The following is a 20,309-nucleotide window of genomic DNA, read 5'->3' as shown; positions in this document are numbered from 1 at the left end:
TGTTTGAAAAGGACCAAGGGATTTGGCCAAATCTGCTCAACCGCAATTATTAAAGGTATCCTGTGAAGTAGGGGCCAGAGGTCTTGGATCTCTGGTACCAAGGACTACAGTAAATGGAAGATGCTGGATCTCTTTGTCTCATCCCAGTTGTTTATACATAAACAGACCATATTTATAAATATGCCACAGTGTGATGGAGGCCCATGGATACAGGGAATAATGAGATTAGCAAACTAATTTCAGACTTCTACTTTGAATCAGTAGATTTAACTAAGAACCTTACACATCTGATTCTTTCTTATAATAAAAATCTTCAAATATACACAAAAGTAAAGAAAATGGTATAATGAACCCCATGTACCCATCACCCAACTTGAACAATTACCATTATTTTGCCATTCTTGGCTCATGGACTTTTTTAAAAGTAGAAATAGGGCTCTGCCACAGGAGAGTCTCATTTAATAGGTGGAGTTCTGAAATTTGTATCTTTTTCAAAGCTCTCCAAGTGATTCTGAGGACCTGCCAGGTTGAGATTGCCTAACTTCTGGTCCTGGGACAGGGAACTGCACCCGCCTGAAGGAGGTAAGAAGGCTTCCCTGGTGCTGATGGCATGGTGCTCCATGACTCACAGAAGAGATTGAACATCCAGAGGTTTATCTGTCTGGGCCCAGGCAGGAAAGAAGTCATTCCAGACGGTTTGATTGAAGAGGCTGTAATGACAGGACAGAGGTGAGGGCAGGGTTAAGGAAAAGTTAGGGAGGTTGAGGCACCCAGAAACCAGCAACAATAGGCCACCACTAGTCCCAGGGCCCAGGGCCCAGAGGAGGACACAGAGTTCCTAGAGCCTAGCAAAAGCTGGAACCCTAGAGTAGGGGCTCTTGGCAGGAGCTGTAATTTGGAGTAAATGGGCACAGATACTTCTAGTGACATGCTAACAGAAGCACAGGGTTTGGAAGACAGGCACTGACCTCATTCTCTTCCCACCCTCTTACCTGGGCCTCTCATTGGCCAAACTGAACTGGAAGCCAGTGGCAAGTCAGAAGATGCACCTGCAGGGGCCAGCCTCCTGGGGCCAAGAGCAGGGCAGAGAAAAACAGAGAACACATCCAGAAAGCAGAACAAGGCGGGAAATGGGAGCAAAGAATGATCATTCAGGACAACGTCATTCCTTCCAAATTGCAAAGTAAGAGGAAATGGTCAACTCTTCCTGAGGTCAGTCTGATGGTTTTCAGCCCTAGAAGGAGCCAAGTCTAAGAGCAGAGGGATGGCCTGATCCTTGGTAATAGCCACAAACCCTTGTCATGGATGGCATTGAGCATGCTTTGGTGTAACAGCCTGGCCCCAGATTCATGTGCCCCTTCCCTCAGAGTCAAGTTTACTGGGCAGGATGGGAGGGGGTGTGGGGGCAAAATTTTAAGGAATCCAATCATTGCTTATTTCAGTTGTCACAATGGAGAAAGCTGGCTTAATTTTTTTGTACGTTAACATTATTCACTGGTCAGGGGTATATTAGTTCTCAGTGAAATGCAGTTAGAAGTGATTACTTTCTGGTTACCATTTATTCTCAATTTGCCAACTAAAGGAGAATGTAGGGGTTCTGATCACAGAAGTTTTATGGAACCTGTTTTCCCCTTGAAATCTTGAACTCTATTATTTGAAAGTTGTTTAAAAGCTAGCATTTCAGCTTTCAAAGCTATAATCGCATTTATTTTTCTGGCTAAAGAGCAGAAGAAAACCAACTCCCCAGGTTGAAGTTAATGTTTTTAACTCCTTCTCCCCAAGGGATATATACATATGCAAGCTCGCACCTCCAGGATTTGGAAACATGTCAAGCAATGTAACTCCACAGATTTAGGCAACTGTAATAAGCCCTGAGCATCCAAAGACAGGCAGAGAGCCCAGGAAGTAAGGTGGGATTCTGAGCAGTCTCCTTTGAAAGGGACATTGGCCAAGAGAACATGTCCAAAGGAAGGAGTGACCAGAATGACAGTGGCCTTTGAGGGGATCTGATTATTATCTTCAAATTTCTGAAGGAATGGGATGGCTAATTATATGGTTTCAATGGGCAGAATTAGAGCCAGTCTTTACAGGAAAACCACTTTCACTTCAGAAGGAAGAAGTTGATAATGGTCTGATTGATTCACTGCTCCAGTGCCCACTCAGAGTTTGACACCTAAAGTGTACTCAATAATATTTGTTAAGTGAATGGTAATCCCTGGCACTGGTCAGTGGTTAAATTTGCCATTGTCAAGCTAGAGAGCTGCCTGTCACTGATTAAAGTCCAGAGGAGCACTTACAGGGAGCACTGTAGAGGAGATCCCTGTATCAGACAGAAAATTGAATCTGTACTATTTCTGGAATTGATGGATTTTAAAGTAAATGCTGCTGAGGTGGACTAGGATTTGGTTGGAGGTGGTGAGCAAGACAGTTTTCAGGGCAAGTTCATCCTCATTCCTGGGGACAATTAGGAGTAGAAGGTAAATCTTATAAATCCCTCCAACACGGGGGGTAAAGGTGGCCTCTCAGAACAGAGAAATAAAAATCCAACGTAACTCAACAATAAGAAAACAAATAACCCAATTTAAAAATGGGCCAAAGCTTTTAGCCACCAAAGGAGATATACAGATGGCAAATAAGCATACGTAAAGATGCTCCACATCACACGTCATCAGGGAAATGCAAATTAAAACAACGAGATACCACTACACATCTATTAGAATGGCCAAAACTCAGAACAAAATGTCAAAACACTGACAACACCAGATGCTGACAAGGATGTGGAGCAACAGGAGGTCTCACTCCCCGCTGGTGGGGATGCGGAATGGTACCGCCACTCTGGAAGACAGTTTGGCAGTTTCTTATAAAACTGAACAGACTCTTACCCTACAATCCAGCAGATCCAGCAAGCGTGCTCCTTGGTCATACCAAAGGAGTCAAAAAATTTACGTCCACACAAAAACATACAGGGACATTTACAGCAGCCTTATTCATAATTGCCAAAACTTGGAAGCAACAAAGATGCCATTCAGTAGGTGAATGGGTAAATAAACTGTGGTACATCTAGACAATGAAATATTATTCAATGCTAAAAAGAAATGAGCTATCGAGCCATGAAAAGACAGGCAGGAACTTTAAATGCATATTACTAGGTGAAAGAAACCAATCTGAAAAGCCTACATACTGTGTGATTCCAACTATATGAGAGTCTAGAAAAGGCCAAACGATGAAGATGGTAAAAAGATCAGTGGTTGCCAAGGGCTGGAGGGTTGGGGGAGGGACGAATAGATGGAGCACAGAATTTTTAGGGCAGTGAAAATACTCTGTATGATACCATAATGATGGATACATGTCATTATACATTCGTCCAAACCCATGGCGTGTACACCACCAAGAGTGAACCATAATGTAAACTATGGACTTTGGGTGATTATGATGTATCAATGTAGTTTCATCAGTTGTAATTAATGTCTCACCCTGATGGGGGAGGTTGATAATGGGGGAGGCTATGCATGTGTGGGGGCATTAAAAAAACAAAGTCTCAATTTAAAAAACAAAACAAAACAATGTAGGGGCTCCTTGAGAAAGTTTCTGAATATTTTCATTTGCTGGAAAAGAGGGAATCACTGCAGCTTGTTGTGAGAGTCAGATTCTGTGAGTCAGGGCAAAAGGTGTTTTTGCAAGGTTGAGGTACAGGAAAACCAAGAGGATTATTTAGAAGTTGATCTTTAAGCATCCAAAACAAAATCAATCCTCCACATCTCTAAGGGTAATAAACAAGAAAATGAATCCATCATTTCAGCACCGGCAATCATAATGTATGCCTGTGAGTATCTCCCTCCACCCCATCTACCATCAAATGAACACCTTTAAATATCCCCTGATTTTGCACCCAGATAATTAAAGAATGCAATTTGATTGCTCATCTCATCTGTTCTATAGTTGTGAGTCAATGTATGGAATTTACACTCTGGCTGTGGTTCATCTCTGAGCATTCAATTTAGCAGGGAAATTTTCCTTTTCTCTTTCTACTTGGGGTCTTAGCTCTTTAAATTCTATCCTTATTGGCAGGCTGTTGTCATGGAGAAAAATAACTTTAAGTAGCTCTTTGAAAAGCTTTGAGTTGCTGTTCCCTGCTATTTAAAGATCCCCAAGTAAAGTGAAAAGTACACTCTACTTCCATATATGGCTCTGCCACTCCAAAGCAGGAGTGTCACAGGGGCTTGCTTCCATGTGCTCACAGCAGAAAAAACATGTCCTGAGCATCTGGGGGCCACATTGACTAAGCATGTCTACTCATCTTGGGAAGACAAAAGAAATCAGAAGTTGGGACTCTGCTATCTGAAATCTTTGGCTGACCTAGCTCCCGAGTCATTATGAGCTGAAGCAAATGAGACCAGCCAAAGCTTATAGTCATCACCTATTTCGCCTCCTACTTGGAGCGTTTGCTCTATGAGGCCTTGGACCTAATTGCCATAATCCATTTCTCTGCCATCTCCTAGTCAAATACTCAGTATCCAAAACTTGCCTCATTTTGATTCATAAGCATTTACTCGGCACTTAAAATATGTCCAGCTCCTGGCTGGACACTGTAGGGGACACCAAAGCAAAGACAAGATCTCCATAGAGTAAGATTTAAGAGATAAGACAATACAGGTGAGACAGATGAAACACCAAGTGATATAGAATATCAGTGATTCCCAACATTGCCTGATGATTGGACTCAATCATGGAGCTATTTTTAAAATACATATTCCCAGACCCTTGCACATGACCAACTGAATCGGAAACTCTAGGAAGGGGCCCTAAGAATCAGCAAGGTTCTGCCCTCTTTGAATAGCTAAGTTCTATAAGACCTCTGACAAGAAGGGCCTCTCTCTGATCCTCAATTTTCTCATCTGTAAAAGAAGAGAGGTGATCTAGATGGCCCCTGAATTCCTTCTTTCTCTGACCTTCTATGCTTTTGTTACACAAAGTACCAATACACATGGTTTATATAATAATCAATGTATAAAGTCAAAGAGGGTTTCCTGTACAATGTGGGACTTGGAGGAGCAAAAGAATGCCAGTGAGTGCACAATAGCTCCAAGCATGGACTTTAGATTTAGACATCCTTGGATTTGAATCTCAGTTCTGCAACATACTGGCTGGATGACCTTAGCCAAGTAATTTAACCTCTCTGATTATCCATTTCTTATCTATAAAATACTTATAATAAAAGTACCTACTTCTTGGAGTTTTTATGAGGATTCAAAGAAACAATATACATACAGCACATAGTTACCACTTAATGACTATTATGAGCATTATTCTTATTACTCCTGAATAATAAGGAATTCCAGCTGGAGCAAAAGATCTTGGGCAAATGTACATAGGCTGCAAGAAGCATGGCATGTTGGGCTGAGGCAAAGTGGCTTGACTCTGTTGGCAGGAGAGAGAGAATTCTGGATAGCTAGGGTGTGGCTAGATATCCAGTTTGTTGTGCAAACTACTTGGCTAAAAGAAGACATCTTTATTCCCTCCAAACAGATGCTTCCTCACTTCCTTGAAACCACATACTACTAAAAAGGATCCCCCAACATCAGCTATTCAAGCAAGAGCTTTCTCTCTTCCTGCATAGAAAGAATCCAGGTGGTGCCTCCAGATACAGTTGATCTAGTTATGCCAGGGTGGATCATATGCAGCATAACTTCAGCAGAGCAGGAAAGCTCAGGTCTATGTAACCATAGCTCTAAAGGAAGTGGGGCTGTCTGGCATGGAGATGATTCTACCTTCCACTTGGGTCAGAAGAGCTGGTAACTCCAGATTACCACTTCCAAGAGGAATCTGTGCTCACCATTTTGTTTGCTGTAGACAGGTTCCATCCCTGTCTAGAAAGTGAGCTCATTTGTCAATGAACCTATGGCCAAAGCCAGTTACGCCCAGGTTCTGGGGAGAAGTACTTGCGAGAAAGTGTCATAGAGATGTCACCAGGGATATTTACTGGGTTGGGGACCTAGAATGTTTTGTCAATTTCTAAGTAGCCAAGTATTTTAAAAGAAATCTTATTCTTGGATTCAACTTATTTACATTTGAGACCAAGTGAATCATTTAAATAGTTTGTCTTCTTGGTTATCAAAGTAAATATTTTGCTCATTTGAAAAAGAGGCTTTTTTAACTTTTTAAATGAAATATTTTCCTCATCAAATAAATGTCAGGTTTTACAGGAATGACTTTAGAGACTGGATCTGAGTTTGAGAGATTGTTGTATCGTTACATCATTCACTTATTCATTCTATGATTTACTGAGTATCTAATATATACAAGCACTTTGCTAGGCATTGGGGCAGTAATTCACAAGTGAGTAAAATCATGGATTCCTGCCTACTTACAAAGATTTTCTTTCTGTAGTTCTAGAGTCGGGTCCAGGAATGTGAATTCTAGCAAAACTCCAGTTGATGCTGAATGATCATACTATGCTAGAAGTCTAGAATAGAAGATGCAAAGATGAATGTCAGTGTTTCTGCTTCAAGGAATTTACAATTATCTATCTCAAATCCTTTAAGTAGCCAAATGCATTTTCCTGCTTCCAATTTTCTTCTCTCCTCCCCCCTCCTCCTTATCCACTCATTGTAAACTCTGCAAGGCACAGGGCAGGCACAAGTAGACACAAAGATAAAAAAGAAAGATCTCTGCCCTCTAAAAGCATGTATTTATGAAGCTCATAATCATTAAAATTTGCCACGACAAAGTGAGCATAAGCTACCCCCTGACATCCATGCATCTTGTATAACAGACCCATGTAGGGAAAGTTCCTTATCCCAATTCAGTAGTCTCTCAAATAAGCATATGAGATTAATTTCAAGAAGTTCATTTGGTGGAAGAGAAAGTGGAGAGAGAACAAAAGAAAAACATGTAGATTGCACATATTTATTTAGCCGCTACTCTGTATCAAGAACTGGGCCAAGTTCTCAGGAGTATCAAAATTGAAAGTGAGATGATGTTTTTGAGGATTTTAATATTCAGATTGTGTTGGTTAGAGTCCATTTGGCTTCAAGGACAGAATAACAAATTAAGAGTGGTGTAAACAATAAACGCATTAAATTAAATGATATAATAAGAAGCTGGAAGCTGGTCATTCCAGAGCTGGCTCGTCAGCTCCACACGGTCAAGAGCGCTAGATTGGCATCTCTAAGAGCCTCTTGGGTTTCCCATTTTGTTCACAAGATTGTTCTGCAGACCCAGACACTATATCCTTCATAACCTCACCCAAAGGCAGGGCAAAGGAAGAGCCAAGGCATAGGAGGGCCTCTGCATATACCTTTTCCCTTCATCATGGAGACTATATCTTTCTCATAAGATACCAGTATATCTCCTCTTACATCTCATTGGTTAGAACTGGGTCACATGTCTCGTCCCTAGCTGCAAAGGAGGCTGGGAAAGGGAGAGATTGTTGGGTGGCCAGTCAACATTTTTTTTTAAACGGAAATAAAATGATTATAAAATCCTAAGAATCTATTATTTAACCAATTGCTCAATTACATGAGTGCTTCTTGAATAAAGAAAAGAAAGGACTATATATGGCAATGCAGGGAAATTTAAAGAAAGACAGATCCATTAGAAATTGAAATATGAGGTGGACTTAAATTGATGGAAAATAAAGGGGAAAAGTCTTTCAAGTAAGAAAAGAAAATAAGAAATGACATTAAATGATACATAATGAGGGGCCAGCCTAGTGATGTGGTGGTTAAGTTCACGCACTCTACATTGGCAGCCCAGGGTTCACTGGTTCAATCCTGTGTGTGGACCTACACACCACTCATCAAGCCATGCTGTGGCAGCATCCCACATGGAAGAACTAGAAGGATTTACAACTAGGATATACAACTATGTACTAGGGCTTTGGGGAGAAAAAACAAGAGGAAGATTGGCAACAGATGTTAGCTCAGGGCCAATCTTCCTCACCAAAAAAGTAAAAAACAAAAATTATCTGTAATGACTAGAAAACGTGCAATATCAACAGCAACAAGACTATAGTCTTACTAATATTGATATCAACACTAGGATAATTTTCTCATTTTCCACTTTAAGTGACTTTAAATGAACACTATCTTTTATTTGAAGTTTGTGTGTGTTTGTGTGATATTTCTCAAGAAGTGCTCCAATTATCTAGACGAAAGGAGTACAAGTTAGCGAGTTATGTCACAAAAGTTTCCATTCTGTAATGCAGAATGGAAAGAGGCAGATTCTTCTTATTGATGCCTCTCTGAATGAAGCTTTCCAAGCATCTGTGAGAGGTGTACCGAGGAGGGATGCTAGCGCTAGATACCAACCATCAATGATATTCCAAGGCACCAAGATGCTGAGCTATGAGAATTTTGCCAGAGCCTATGCAAGTGGAAAACAACCAAAGCAAGCATAACGTGTCTCTCACATCTGCTGATTAGGTGGAGAACAGCAAAGCCTTAGATAAAGTAATACTTGATCTAATATAATATCTCTTCTCTAACTCTGGTTATTCTATATCTCACCCTCATATTTCTTTCCTTTATCTGTCTTGTTAAAGCTCACAATTATTTTATTGATGTGTTTGTTTACCTGGTTTTTGTAATCTTTCCCCTCACAATAAATGTCCTTCATGAGGACAGACATTATATTCTTGTTCACCATTGTATCCCCAGTGCCTGTCACAGAGCCTGTGGACTCTCAATATTCATTAAATAAATGCATGACTGAATAAATGTTCCTGTCTGTGAACTAATTTCCAGACAGTGACTCGAAATCTACAAAGCTGTCCAGCTCTAGCTGTCCTTCCATCGGGTCCATGTTGTGTATCACAACAGGAATGATACTGGGTGTGGAGCATGTTCGGTAAACAAAATGCTGGGAAACATCACCAGGCAATCAATACAAGAAGAAACACTACTGGAATACCCAGAAAACCAAGCCAGGGGTTTGTCTCCCGCTAAGGGAAGCTGATTCATTATCAGCTGTCACCCCCTAGTGGTAAAGAATATACTTATCGTGGCTCCATATTTCTGGTTGGTTTCAAAAGACAGGAAAGAAGCCCCAGGCTTTTGCAGGAAAGTGCTTTTGCTACCAATCTCACAACCTTTGAATTTCACATAATACACACACATACACACACACACACGCACATTTAGAAGGAAAAAGGTTACAAGTTACACCTTACTTTAATGATTTGCCTGTTTGTTAACTTACTGGAAAATATAGCTAGAGATTAAAATAACTTGTTTAAAATTCTCTTTGAACCTTGTCTGCTTCTGTCGTTTCACTTGCTTCTGAAAGCTTTTCCTAAGAAAGATTTAAAATAGCTATTTATTCTCAAAGGCTCTTAGCGAAGAATATTGATTTCCTATTCAAAATTTGACATTTACTCTACGACATGAATAGATCTTCCAGAAAGCAAGAGAACCATGACGAAGTTACCCTAAAGCTTGATATAGATCAACTTTTTTAGATGAATTTCAGCAAACCACATGTTTTTTTTTAAAAAAAAAAACAGTTAAATTCAGCCAAACCACTACTTACAAATCATTAGTTGCAAAACAGTCAGTTGCTTAACTGAATTCAACATTTCCCTGCCTCCACCCAATCTAGCCCCCAAAACACCCACAGAAACCTATATTTGTATCTATGAGTATAGACTGAGAAGGCTTTTAAAAATAAACCATCCAAAATGGTCTCTAATTCTGAAAGCATTATGAGAGCATAGAACACATTGTTTCATATATACATTTTAATTTGATATTTGACTCTCCCTCTTAGCTAGAGAGAGCTTACAGCAAGTTTATGATGGAGTTTAAAGTGAGACGATCACCTGCTTATAGGACTTATTTGAAATGCTTGGAGGGTAGGGGGTGTACTAGCAATATTTTCTTGAGCGTCAATTATGTTCCATGCATTGAACTTGGTATGTAACCCTCCTAACCGACCTACAAAATAGATACTATTATTATCACCATTTTACAGATCAGCCAGCTCAGATATATTAAATTCCTGGCACAAGGTTACCAACTGTGGGACTAGATCTTACTGGCTTCCAATTAGCTCTCCTTTTAGCAATGACTTTTTCAGTTAATTGTAACTACTCAACAAGTAGGAACTTAGTCAGTGCAATGTCGTTGGTAATCAAAGGTTCAACAGGAATCAAAAGGCTTCAGGAAATATTTATCTCCTGCTGACTAAAAACTGATTGAGGAAAATGGTTCTGCCTTAAGGAGTGGTGAACCTAATTAGCAACTAAAGTCTTACAGGGCATCAAAATTATTCTTCTTAATGTTACATTTTTTTATGTGCTATTACTGATGACCTGGACTTTTTCTAGAATTTTCTTATTTAGCCAAATCTCAATTATTAATTATTTTGTTGTCAGTTGCTTTTATTTCCCTTAAATTCAAAGTACAGTGCCTTGCGCCTTCTTTTCAATCATTAAACAAATGATAATTTAATTAAGGATTTTACTTACTTTAGTACCAGTTAACCAAGACTTTATTCTATTAAATTTGTGTGGCCATTTGGAACTTTCCCATCTATGTAGAAGAAAATTCCCATGGTCTAGAAAATTGGCTGCTTGCCTGGTGGGATTGCCAGTAACACGCTAACTGCAGTATCTTCTCTAATACACTAGATGGTGATTGTTCCTTTATATATATATAAATGAACGTCACAAAGATGTTCAGACTAGTACATCAGTTAGGCTAGTAAAGAAAGGGAAGTCACAATTGTAAAGTATTACAGTATAGAAAACCAAACACTAAAGAGGTAATAATTTTCATGAACCTCAGATGTAAAATCCTACCTTCCAAGTTTCAAGAAAAAAAGCACGAAATGCCATAGCATTGTAAGAAGGGGTAGCTCGTCGTGTACCAATGCTGAAGAATCATTTTGACACAACCAATCCTTTGTTAACTATTTCGGAAACAGCACCATATTTGAGTATGCCATTCCACTTGGCTTACGGGAAACAGGATAGAGTAGACTGAGTCAACATCTTTTAAAAGAAATGAGTTCCTTTGTTTCCTTACCGGGGAAGGATTCAAGTATTGCCAGGAGTCTGGATGGAAACGTGGCCATAAAGATCCACGGCAAAAATAATTTTCGTGCTAGTTAACCGAATGGACAAGAATCGGCACTGGTTTCATTTCTGATGATCAAACCATTCCAGATCTCCCTTGACTGGGAATAACCCATTTTCCCATAGTCCCCATTAGGTAAGGTTAAAGTCTACAGTACCTCAGGGTTACTGGCTCACTGTTGTCCTTCAGTCTTCTGAAAATGGGCTACAAAGATTCCTTAGCACTCGGGTTGGAGAGCCTTACACTGCTCCAGATCTCTAAACCCATTTCAGCACCCAAACCCCAGCAAGAGAGGAACACAAAAGGACCCAGAGAAATATGTCTAAGGCATCTGTGAGGCAAAAAAATCTTCTTCATTGGGAGTATCATTCAGAGGTCAAGTTTATCAGAAAAAAAGTTACCTCCAAACACTGGGAAACCTAGCCTCCAGTGTCACCATTCCCTGGGTAAGTCCTTTGTCCTCTCTGGACCTCACTTATTTCACCCAGCAGCTACCGACAAATACTCATCTGGGGTATGTCCTTCCCAATCTCCTTAGCAAGGCTATAGAGTAGGCTCCCTCCCTCATCGCCCGCAATCACTCTTTAAGACCAGCTATCTATGGTGTTTCCATCATACCACTTACTGCCCTCTGAAACGGTCTTATTTATTTGTTCACTTATTTATTGTCTATCTCCTCTTTGTAAAAAAGGCGAAAAAAACTCTTCCTCTATCCTCTTAGCTTCTGTCTCTGGTGTCCTGGAAATTAAACTGACAAAAGAAAAAGGAGAAAATGTTCATTTCATATGCATCTGGGAGGGCCTCAAGAAATGAAGTGAAAATTCCAAAGAAGTAGTTAGACCCAGGGATTTATATACCATTTTAACAAAGAACAATGAACTTGTGGAATAGTGACAAAGCAAAGGAAAAGGGGTTTAGGCGTTTAGGAGGGATAAATTGTGAGACAGTAGATGTATGGGGAACCTAAAGGAAGACAAGGATTATTTCAGTAAGGGTTGTTTGTACAGCTTCATCTTGGCATTGTCTCCATCTCTGGTGATACAGATTGTTTTCCTCCTCCTGGTATGGGAGAGGGGAGAAGGGACATCTTCACAGAAGGAAATGTATATCCTGCCTTTAGGCAGATGGGGGAGGGGAGGGAGCTTTGACCTGCATCTGCTATTTCCTAATCAGCTCAAAATCATCTTTATGCCACAGTGGCATATCTTGGGGTGGCATATTCTGGTCCCTTTCACCTTCTAGAATACAAGCTCCATACACTCAAGAATCTGTCTTGCTCACTGCTGCATCCAGAAGGGCTAGAATAGTGCCTGGTGCATGGGAGGGCTCAACAAGAAATGTTGAATGTGTGAGGAAATGAATTTTCTCAATAAATAATGTTAAATACATGAAAGAATGAATTTATCATTTACAAATTTTTGCTCTTCTAAACAAATTTGCTCCAATGTCTCTTGTTAGCAGACTGGTTTGTGAGAAGAGACTATTACTGCTCAAGGGGGGCTGGCCGGGTGGCATAGTTGTTAAATTTGTGCACTCTGATTCAGTAGCCCGGGTTCAGGGTTCACAGGTTCCGATCCCAGGCATGGACCTATGCACCACTTATCAAGCCAGTCTATGGCAAGCGTCCCACGTATAAAGAGAGGGAGATGGGCACAGATGTTAGCTCAGGGCCAGTCTTCCTCAGCAAAAAGAGGAGGATTTGTGGCAGATGTTAGCTCAGGGCTAATCTTCCTCAAAACAAAAAAAAAGAGGAGGATTGGTAGTGGACGTTAGTTCAGGGCTAATCTTCCTCACCAAAAAAAAAAAAAAAAAAACTGCACAAGGAAGCCATCTAGAGTTTGTACCCTGCGACGGTGACACTAATTTTGTTGTGATTTCTGGTATACTTCCTTGCTGAGGTGATTAATGTCCTATTCCATCATCCTTGAATGGACACAGACTCTCCAGCTTCCTCTGGAACCATTCAGTGCAGTTTGCTGAGCACGTGAGATCACTGGCTGATTTCAGGGCCTGCCCTGCTTGCCGACATTCTCAATGCCTCTGTTCCATTGGCTTCCGATCTTGATAATACACCAGAGAGAAAATGCAAGGAGGCTCTTGAGCTATTTAAACTCCAGGATGAATGAATTGGCCCTTCTTGAGAGGAGATGTTGTTCTATAGCAGGGACGACATCCGGTCCTTGAGCATCTCAGGTTGAGTGCACCCAAGGTGATGGTCATATGTGCTATAATTTAGGTACAGGCCAGCCCCACCAATACCTTTCCACCCACAATCTAACTTGATTTGTTTTCCATTTGTCTTACCTCCCCAACATGATGGGAGGGAAAAAAAAAAGGGTGGTGTTTTGAAGGATCATTGAGCAATCTCAGAGCTGAAAGATATCTTAGTGATCATCTCAAAAGTGTTTCCCAAACTTGTCTGAGCCTAAGAGTCACCCAAGGTGCTGGTTAAAAAATCATTCTCAGGTCTCACCCCGTTGATATGGATTCAACAGGCTTGGGTGAGGCAAGGACTATCTGTATTTTTAACAAGAGCCACAGGTGATCCTCACGTTCAACACCAATCTAACACAACCCTTTCATTTATCAGAGGAAGAAACGGGCTTAGAAAGACCTAGATGTTCATCTGGGTCACATGGCTCAAGAATCTTTTTTTCCTTGACCTGGATTCTTTCTCTTATGCCACTCTGCCTCCACTAAATCTCCATGCTCCTAAAAAAAAACTATTAAAACACATGCAACAGGAGAACTGAGTACCCAAAAATGCTTCCTCACTATTTCCAATGAAAACGTTAGCTGACTTCCTTCAATATGCCCTCATTGTGAAATGTCATTTTTTCCCGAAAACTCTCTACTCATAATGTGTATGAGGTCCAGAGTAGCATCCAGACTTCAAAAGCAAGCTCTGCAAATGACATCTCAGGATGTTCTCTGGACCAGTCTTAGAGTTCTGTGGAGTCAGCCATCGGTCTCTTAAATTATAATCTGGATGCTCATCAAATATCATTTGGTTTATCTGGTGAGGAAAGAATCCAGCAAGGTAGGTGTTCAGAGCAGTTTTTTCATCACCAGGAACTAAAAACAATTACTAATCTGCTTTCACCAAGGCAGTCCATCTGTGTGTGAGCAATTTGTGTGGTTTTTCCGAAGGACATCATATTCTCCATATATTTAAATGCTTAATACTTGCAATCAGAGAGACAGAAATATCCAGCCAGCCCCAGTTCTTATAAAACAGAGCTGAGAGCAGGGGATTCAGCTGACTTTAGATGACTCAGCCCGCCTGATGGCACAAAGTTGGTGAGTCATCTGTCTACTGTCTGAGGCAAGTCATTTCAGGAACCCAAATTCCAGGGGCCTCCAAAAGCTCATTAAACTCAGTAGTAACTCATTAGTTCTCTTTGAGTTATTCCAGCCTTTTCCTTCACCCTCAGTTTCTATCCTTCCTCAAAGAAATCCAAGTTGAATTTAGAGATGTCAAGCAGTAGATCCTACCAGGAATACCCCACAATCTAGGGTGAACTTTTCCTTCTTTTTGGTTTGATTTCCCTGGTAATCTGGGCTTTCAGGGGAAACCCAAAGTGTGGAATGGTTTTGCTGGGGACAGATCCTTAGATTTGTTAAACTTCATAATGAAAGGAGAGTGAGTAGAAATAAATGCCAAGTTTGGGTTTACTGGGACAGAGCTCAATGTAAATTTTAGAACTTATAATAAAATATTCTTGGAACTCACATTTTTTTAATAATACTTGAGATAAACAAGTTATGTTTTCTATCTAGATCATCTTCAATCTTATTAATATATTTAAAAGTCTTTCACGCACTGAACCTTATCTTAATTGGCTATTGCAAAACTGCTCACCTGTCATTATAATGATAGTAATAGTTGCTATTGTTTATTGGGCATTTACTTTTTACCCAGCATGGGGCTAAACTGAAAATATCGCGGTACTAATTTATTCACAGTGATCTTTTAAGAAATCTTTAAATATTAATTATTTGTTTAAGTGAGGGATTTAAAAAGGGAACCCAGAAAATGTCAATGGTCAATCCTTCCGGCTAGATTTGTGAATACCAAAGCACCCATTTCTGTGAAATACTTTCTGGAAATCAGATTCCAAAATGGAAAAGACCAGTTACCCAAACCAATGGAGCAACACTGACATTCTATCATCCCTGAGATTGCTCTTTACTATGGAAGATTCTGATGGTCGAGTCAAATAGAGTATTGGCTCAAATTCCTACTGGGGCTGATAAGCATATGTCTGGGGCCAAATGACAAAGACAACGTAGAGAACATAAAAAATGTTCTCCTAAAACATCTTATATTTGCCCCTTAATACCCAGCAGTGCTAATCTAGACAAAGGCTGAACTTCTCACCAACAGAGCCATGTTCAGAGGGCCATGGCTCCCAGGTTTGACCAGCATCCACTCATGAACAATACTACTAGAAATCCTAAGTGGCAGACAAATCACAGAAAACAATTCTAAAAGATAGTTTCAAGATCTTTCAACACTTTCTTTTTACAGATGGGAAAACTGAGATCCTAAGAGGTGATTTGCCCAAAATCACAGTGTATGTTTGTGACCGACCCTAACAGGTCTCCCATTCTTTCCTCTGTATCAAATCTTTTTTTTTAAATGTCATTTTTGGATCTCGGTATCGTTGGAGTCTCTGTTTGTACCGGGTACTTTAAAAGAAAAATAAAGCAAACAACAACAACAAGAGAACAAATGCTACTTAAGTGTCTCTAGTTGGCAGAATGGAAAATTTATCAGATGGTTCCTTTTAAGAAATCCTCCTTAAAATATTACTCATTCTTATCTCATTCTTATATCCACAAGCTCATTCTCTGTTTTGCTTTGTCCTTATCACTGAAAGATTATTTTGTTGCATATACGTTTGATCTAGAAATTCACCATAGACATACACTCCCAAAGGTGTACTGGGATCTACATTGTGACAATGATCAAAAACAGGATATATCCATCAGTAGGGGACTGGTTAAAAAAACTACATTAGAGACATACATAGACTGTGTTTCTGTTAAAAAAAGAAAAGATCTCTACTTATGGATATAAAGAGATGTTCAGGACATTTGTAAAGTGAACTAAGAACAGTGTGGAAGGATATAGGATGACTCTGTGTTGGTTTATTTTTGAGTGTTCATATACATACATATATCTTTGTTTCTGAATAGAAAATTCTGGAAGGATATCCAAGAGCAGTACTGTTTTCACTATTAGCATTATTACTTGGTTAACAATTTCATAAGTAATAAGAAAGAGCAGGTGAGGGGAAGGCCATTGTGTTTTTCTTAATCTGGGGCCGTTGGCCAAAATCAATAGATTTGACCTAATTGCAAAAAGAAGCTAGTCCTCCCCAGCAGGAACTGCAACCAGGGAAACTCGATAGAGACAGACGGTAAAACACTTGGCTTTTACCAACTGCTTTGGTTTTCCCCCTTTGGCCAAACACAGTAAGAGCCGTTTAAAAGGGAAACACTATAATTACACCCTACACGATAAATACAAACAGCAGTAAAATGATAGGATTAGACTCTTAATCCTTATTATCACCTCCTTAGAAGACGGGTGTGACAGCCACTCATTCAGGAATACACCTGAGGCCACACCTTATTTGTCATATTACATCTTGTTTGTCAGATACCTTATGCTTGGTGTTACAGCAGAAAGAAAAATAACCAAAGAAATTCCACCCAACAAGCTAGCCAGGTTAGTTAGCTGCGCATTTGCAAAGGCCGGAAACATTGCCAACGTCTCTTTCTCCTTCCTATTTTGGCAGCTTGCCCTGGGGTGACGAGTGATGAATGATTGTTTATAAAGTGTCACCAAACTAGCACTTCCTGTTTGCTCCAGGGTTTTAGCTATATGGCTGACAAAGCTTAAGTTAAAAACCTCACAGGGGTCCATTCCATGCTATTTATATGATAGTATGAGAAGAGTGTCAGCAGAGAGGGACCGGAGCCATTGCCCACCTCATTTCATAGACTGAACATTCAAACGCAGGGTGATTAGCAGGGGTCAGCATTCCTCCGGGGTAACATGGTGAAGTGAAGTAATGCGAGTACACAAACTACCAAGGTGGGATGTAAAAGGAAGATTACCAAGTATTATGGGAGCACACAGGGAAACAGTGTTTCCTGCTGGGAGAAATCAGAAAACTTCCCAGGAGGCAACTGATATTTGAACTGGACTGAAAGGCTAAGTGCACTTTCAATAATAGATATGGAGGAAGGGGCGTGTCTGCCAAAAGTTATTCTAGGTCATGAAAACAGCATAGGCAGAAGTACCTAATTGCTTAAATTGTTTATTTTCTGTGTATTATGGTGTTTTGACATCTTACAAACCTTTCTGGTTAGGGAGAAACTGACTACCCCTCCTGGGGCTAACCAATCCTTAGAGATAGCAAAGGGCTGAGGTGGGAGCACACCTTTGATCCGCAAATTTGCCAATCCAAAGCTCTCTTTCCTCTATCTGGCCCCTACACTCCAGGAGGCAATATTTCCTCTGCCGTATTCATCCCAGGGCCCAGGGCCAGGGAACTAGGGACCACCACAAAGGTTTAGAGCCTTTTGAAACGATTCACACTAGCCAATCCTAAACTGTGTGCCCTGCCCTGCCTTGCCTGTGCCACAGAAATCCCAGTAAAGGCCCTAGTCTCTGCTTTCCTTGGCTCCTGTCTTCCGCGACCTGATCAAACCCTGGTATTCCTCACATGGCCCTGCCTGCTGTGGCATGCCTCTGTCTCTAGGACCTGTGATTATGATTCACTTTGTTTTCCTGAGCTTCTCCTGTGTCCCTGCTTGTGCCCACACTGACCATCTTATAAAAGAACACAGACCAACTACAAAGCAAGAAGGTTCTGGATGTGTTCAGGAAACTGGAACTTGGGCTGTGCATGTTTAGGAAGGGAGACTGAAGGGCAGTTGACCGGCTCATGGAAAATCTGGACGGTAATAACGAGGAATAGACCACAAAGACTTCTGAACAGGGGAGTGGCAGGTACAGAGCTGTTTCTAGTTAGTATGACACTGGATGAGGCTGGAGATGGGGAACGAAAAGAAGTTGTTGGAATCATCCAGAGGAGCTGGCATCAAGAGAAGAGAAGTCAAAGAGTAGAAGACAGTGACAACAGTAATAGAGAAAGTGAACCATGTAATAAGGTTTGGGGACAAAGATGAAGAGTTTGGTTCTGGAGTTACAAGAACAAAACCTCTGGTATAGGCTTTAGCATCAACGGAGGGATTCGTATGTTTTGACTGATTGTTGGCAAGTTACCATTACAGAGTCAAAATGAAAACCCATTATAACATGATTGTTTTGACTTGCATTTCTTTAATTATGACAGACTTAAGCATCTTTTTATTCATTCCTTCTTTTATTCATTCATTCATTCAACAAATACTTAAGGAATTCCTACTATGTGCCAGGTACTAATCTAAGTGTGAAGGACATAGTAGTAAGCACAAGAGACAAAACTCCCTGACCTCATGGACCTTGCCTTCTAACAGGGAGAAATTAACAATAACCAAATAAATGAGAAAATATATAGTATATCCAATGGTGATAAGCACTATGAGGAAAAGTAAGGCAGGGCAGGGGGATAGGAAATGCTGGAGGTAGGGTGCAATTTAAATAGAGGATGCCTCATAAGAAGGTGACATTTGAGCAAAGTCTCCACAGGTGAGGGTGTGACCCAAAACAATATTGGGGCGGGGGAGAGCAATTTAAGCAGAGGCAACAGTAAGCATAAAAGCCTCTCGCTGGACCATATCTGGCTCCCTCTTTTCAAATATTTATTGAGAATTTGTAGTTAGTACTCTGTGAACTGCGTGTTCATATGCACATTTTCTATTAGGTTGCCTGTCTTTTTTCGTATGAATTATAAGAGTTCTTTGCATGTTAAAGAAATTACCCCTTGCCTAGCATATATATTACAAATATTTCGCTCATTTATATTGTGAGTATATAGCCATATATATATATATATACATATATGTGTGCATCATATTTAGACATAACTGCTGTATAGAAGTATTACATTTTTTTTTTCTGAGGAAGATTAGCCCTGAGTTAACATCCACCACCAATCCTCCTCTTTTTGCTGAGGAAGACAGGCCCTGAGCTAACATCCATACCCATCTTCCTCTACTTTATATGTGGGACGCCTACCACAGCATGTCTTGACAAGCAGTGCCATGTCCACACCCAGGATCTGAACCAGCAGACCCCAGGCTGCCAAAGCGGAACATGCGAACTTAACCACTGTGCCACTGGGCTGGCCCCTAGAAGTATTAAATTTTATGTAATAAAATTTACCAAATCTTTCTTTATTGCTCCTAGGTTTTGTGACTTATTTAGAAACGTCATTCCTACTTCAAGAATAAAGAAAAAGTTATTCTTTTTTTTTCTTCCTTTAATTTATGGATTAAAAAAAACACTTAGAACTTTGGTCCATGTGGAACTTATTTTATAATAAAGGACATAGAGTTTACTGTTTAAAAAAACAAGAGACTATTGAAATTGAAAAACTTCCAAGACCCAAAAGGATGGATTTTTAAATGTGATATAGCAGGCAGGTTGGGTTGAAACTAGTTGGAAAATATTCTATCAAAGTTGACATTCACAAATGTCACCAGCCATCCTCTACTGTCTCATTTCCCAAAGTGCTTCTGTGGCACTCTAGTTCCACAAGATGACTACAGGGATTCAGCAAAAAAGTATTCAGCCAAAAAGTTTTCCATGTTAAAACAAGTTTGAAAACTTGGAATAATTCTTTCTTGACTCTAAGACAATTGAGATCCTTTAATATGTTAATATCATTGGGAGTCTCCAACAGGAGTGCTTTCGGACTTGGAACCCTTGTTTCATAAGGCATCTTAGGAACCAGTGTTTATATCCGGAGCATTGGTTCCTAGACTTGGTTACATCAGAAATACCTAGAGAAATTTTTGTAACACAGACTGCTGAATCTCATTCCCTATCAACTGAATCAGAATCAGTGAGGATGCCATACAGAAATGTTTTAAGCTCTCATTGACTGTCATTTTGGAATCAAACAATGTTCCACTAGAGAATTAGCCCTACAGAAAATTATTTGAATGACTATTTTCTCAGTTCTCCCAAGGATAAGATATAGCTAGCACTGTTCTTGCTGCATAGGAGGGAAGTCAATTCATTGTATACAATGGATTCCTGAGGTCATTATG

At 40.2% G+C, this 20,309-nt stretch overlaps 1 protein-coding gene across 1 annotated transcript in view; it reads right to left on the bottom strand.

Annotated features, from left to right (window-relative positions):
• Positions 1-300: 300 nt before the first annotated feature.
• The window catches only part of ZNF365 (zinc finger protein 365), a 70,233-nt gene continuing 50,224 nt past the window's right edge, over positions 301-20,309 (bottom strand). Inside the window, exon 4 of the mRNA XM_070488585.1 lies at positions 301-710. Coding sequence (XP_070344686.1) covers positions 684-710 — 27 coding nt within the window. The 3' untranslated portion in view covers positions 301-683. The remainder of the gene's footprint in view (positions 711-20,309) is intronic.

Source organism: Equus asinus, chromosome 2 (assembly GCF_041296235.1).
Source record: "Equus asinus isolate D_3611 breed Donkey chromosome 2, EquAss-T2T_v2, whole genome shotgun sequence".
NCBI classification, from domain to species: domain Eukaryota; kingdom Metazoa; phylum Chordata; class Mammalia; order Perissodactyla; family Equidae; genus Equus; species Equus asinus.
The sequence above is the reverse complement of the archived record's forward strand: the minus strand, read 5'-3'. Positions and strand labels throughout refer to the sequence as shown.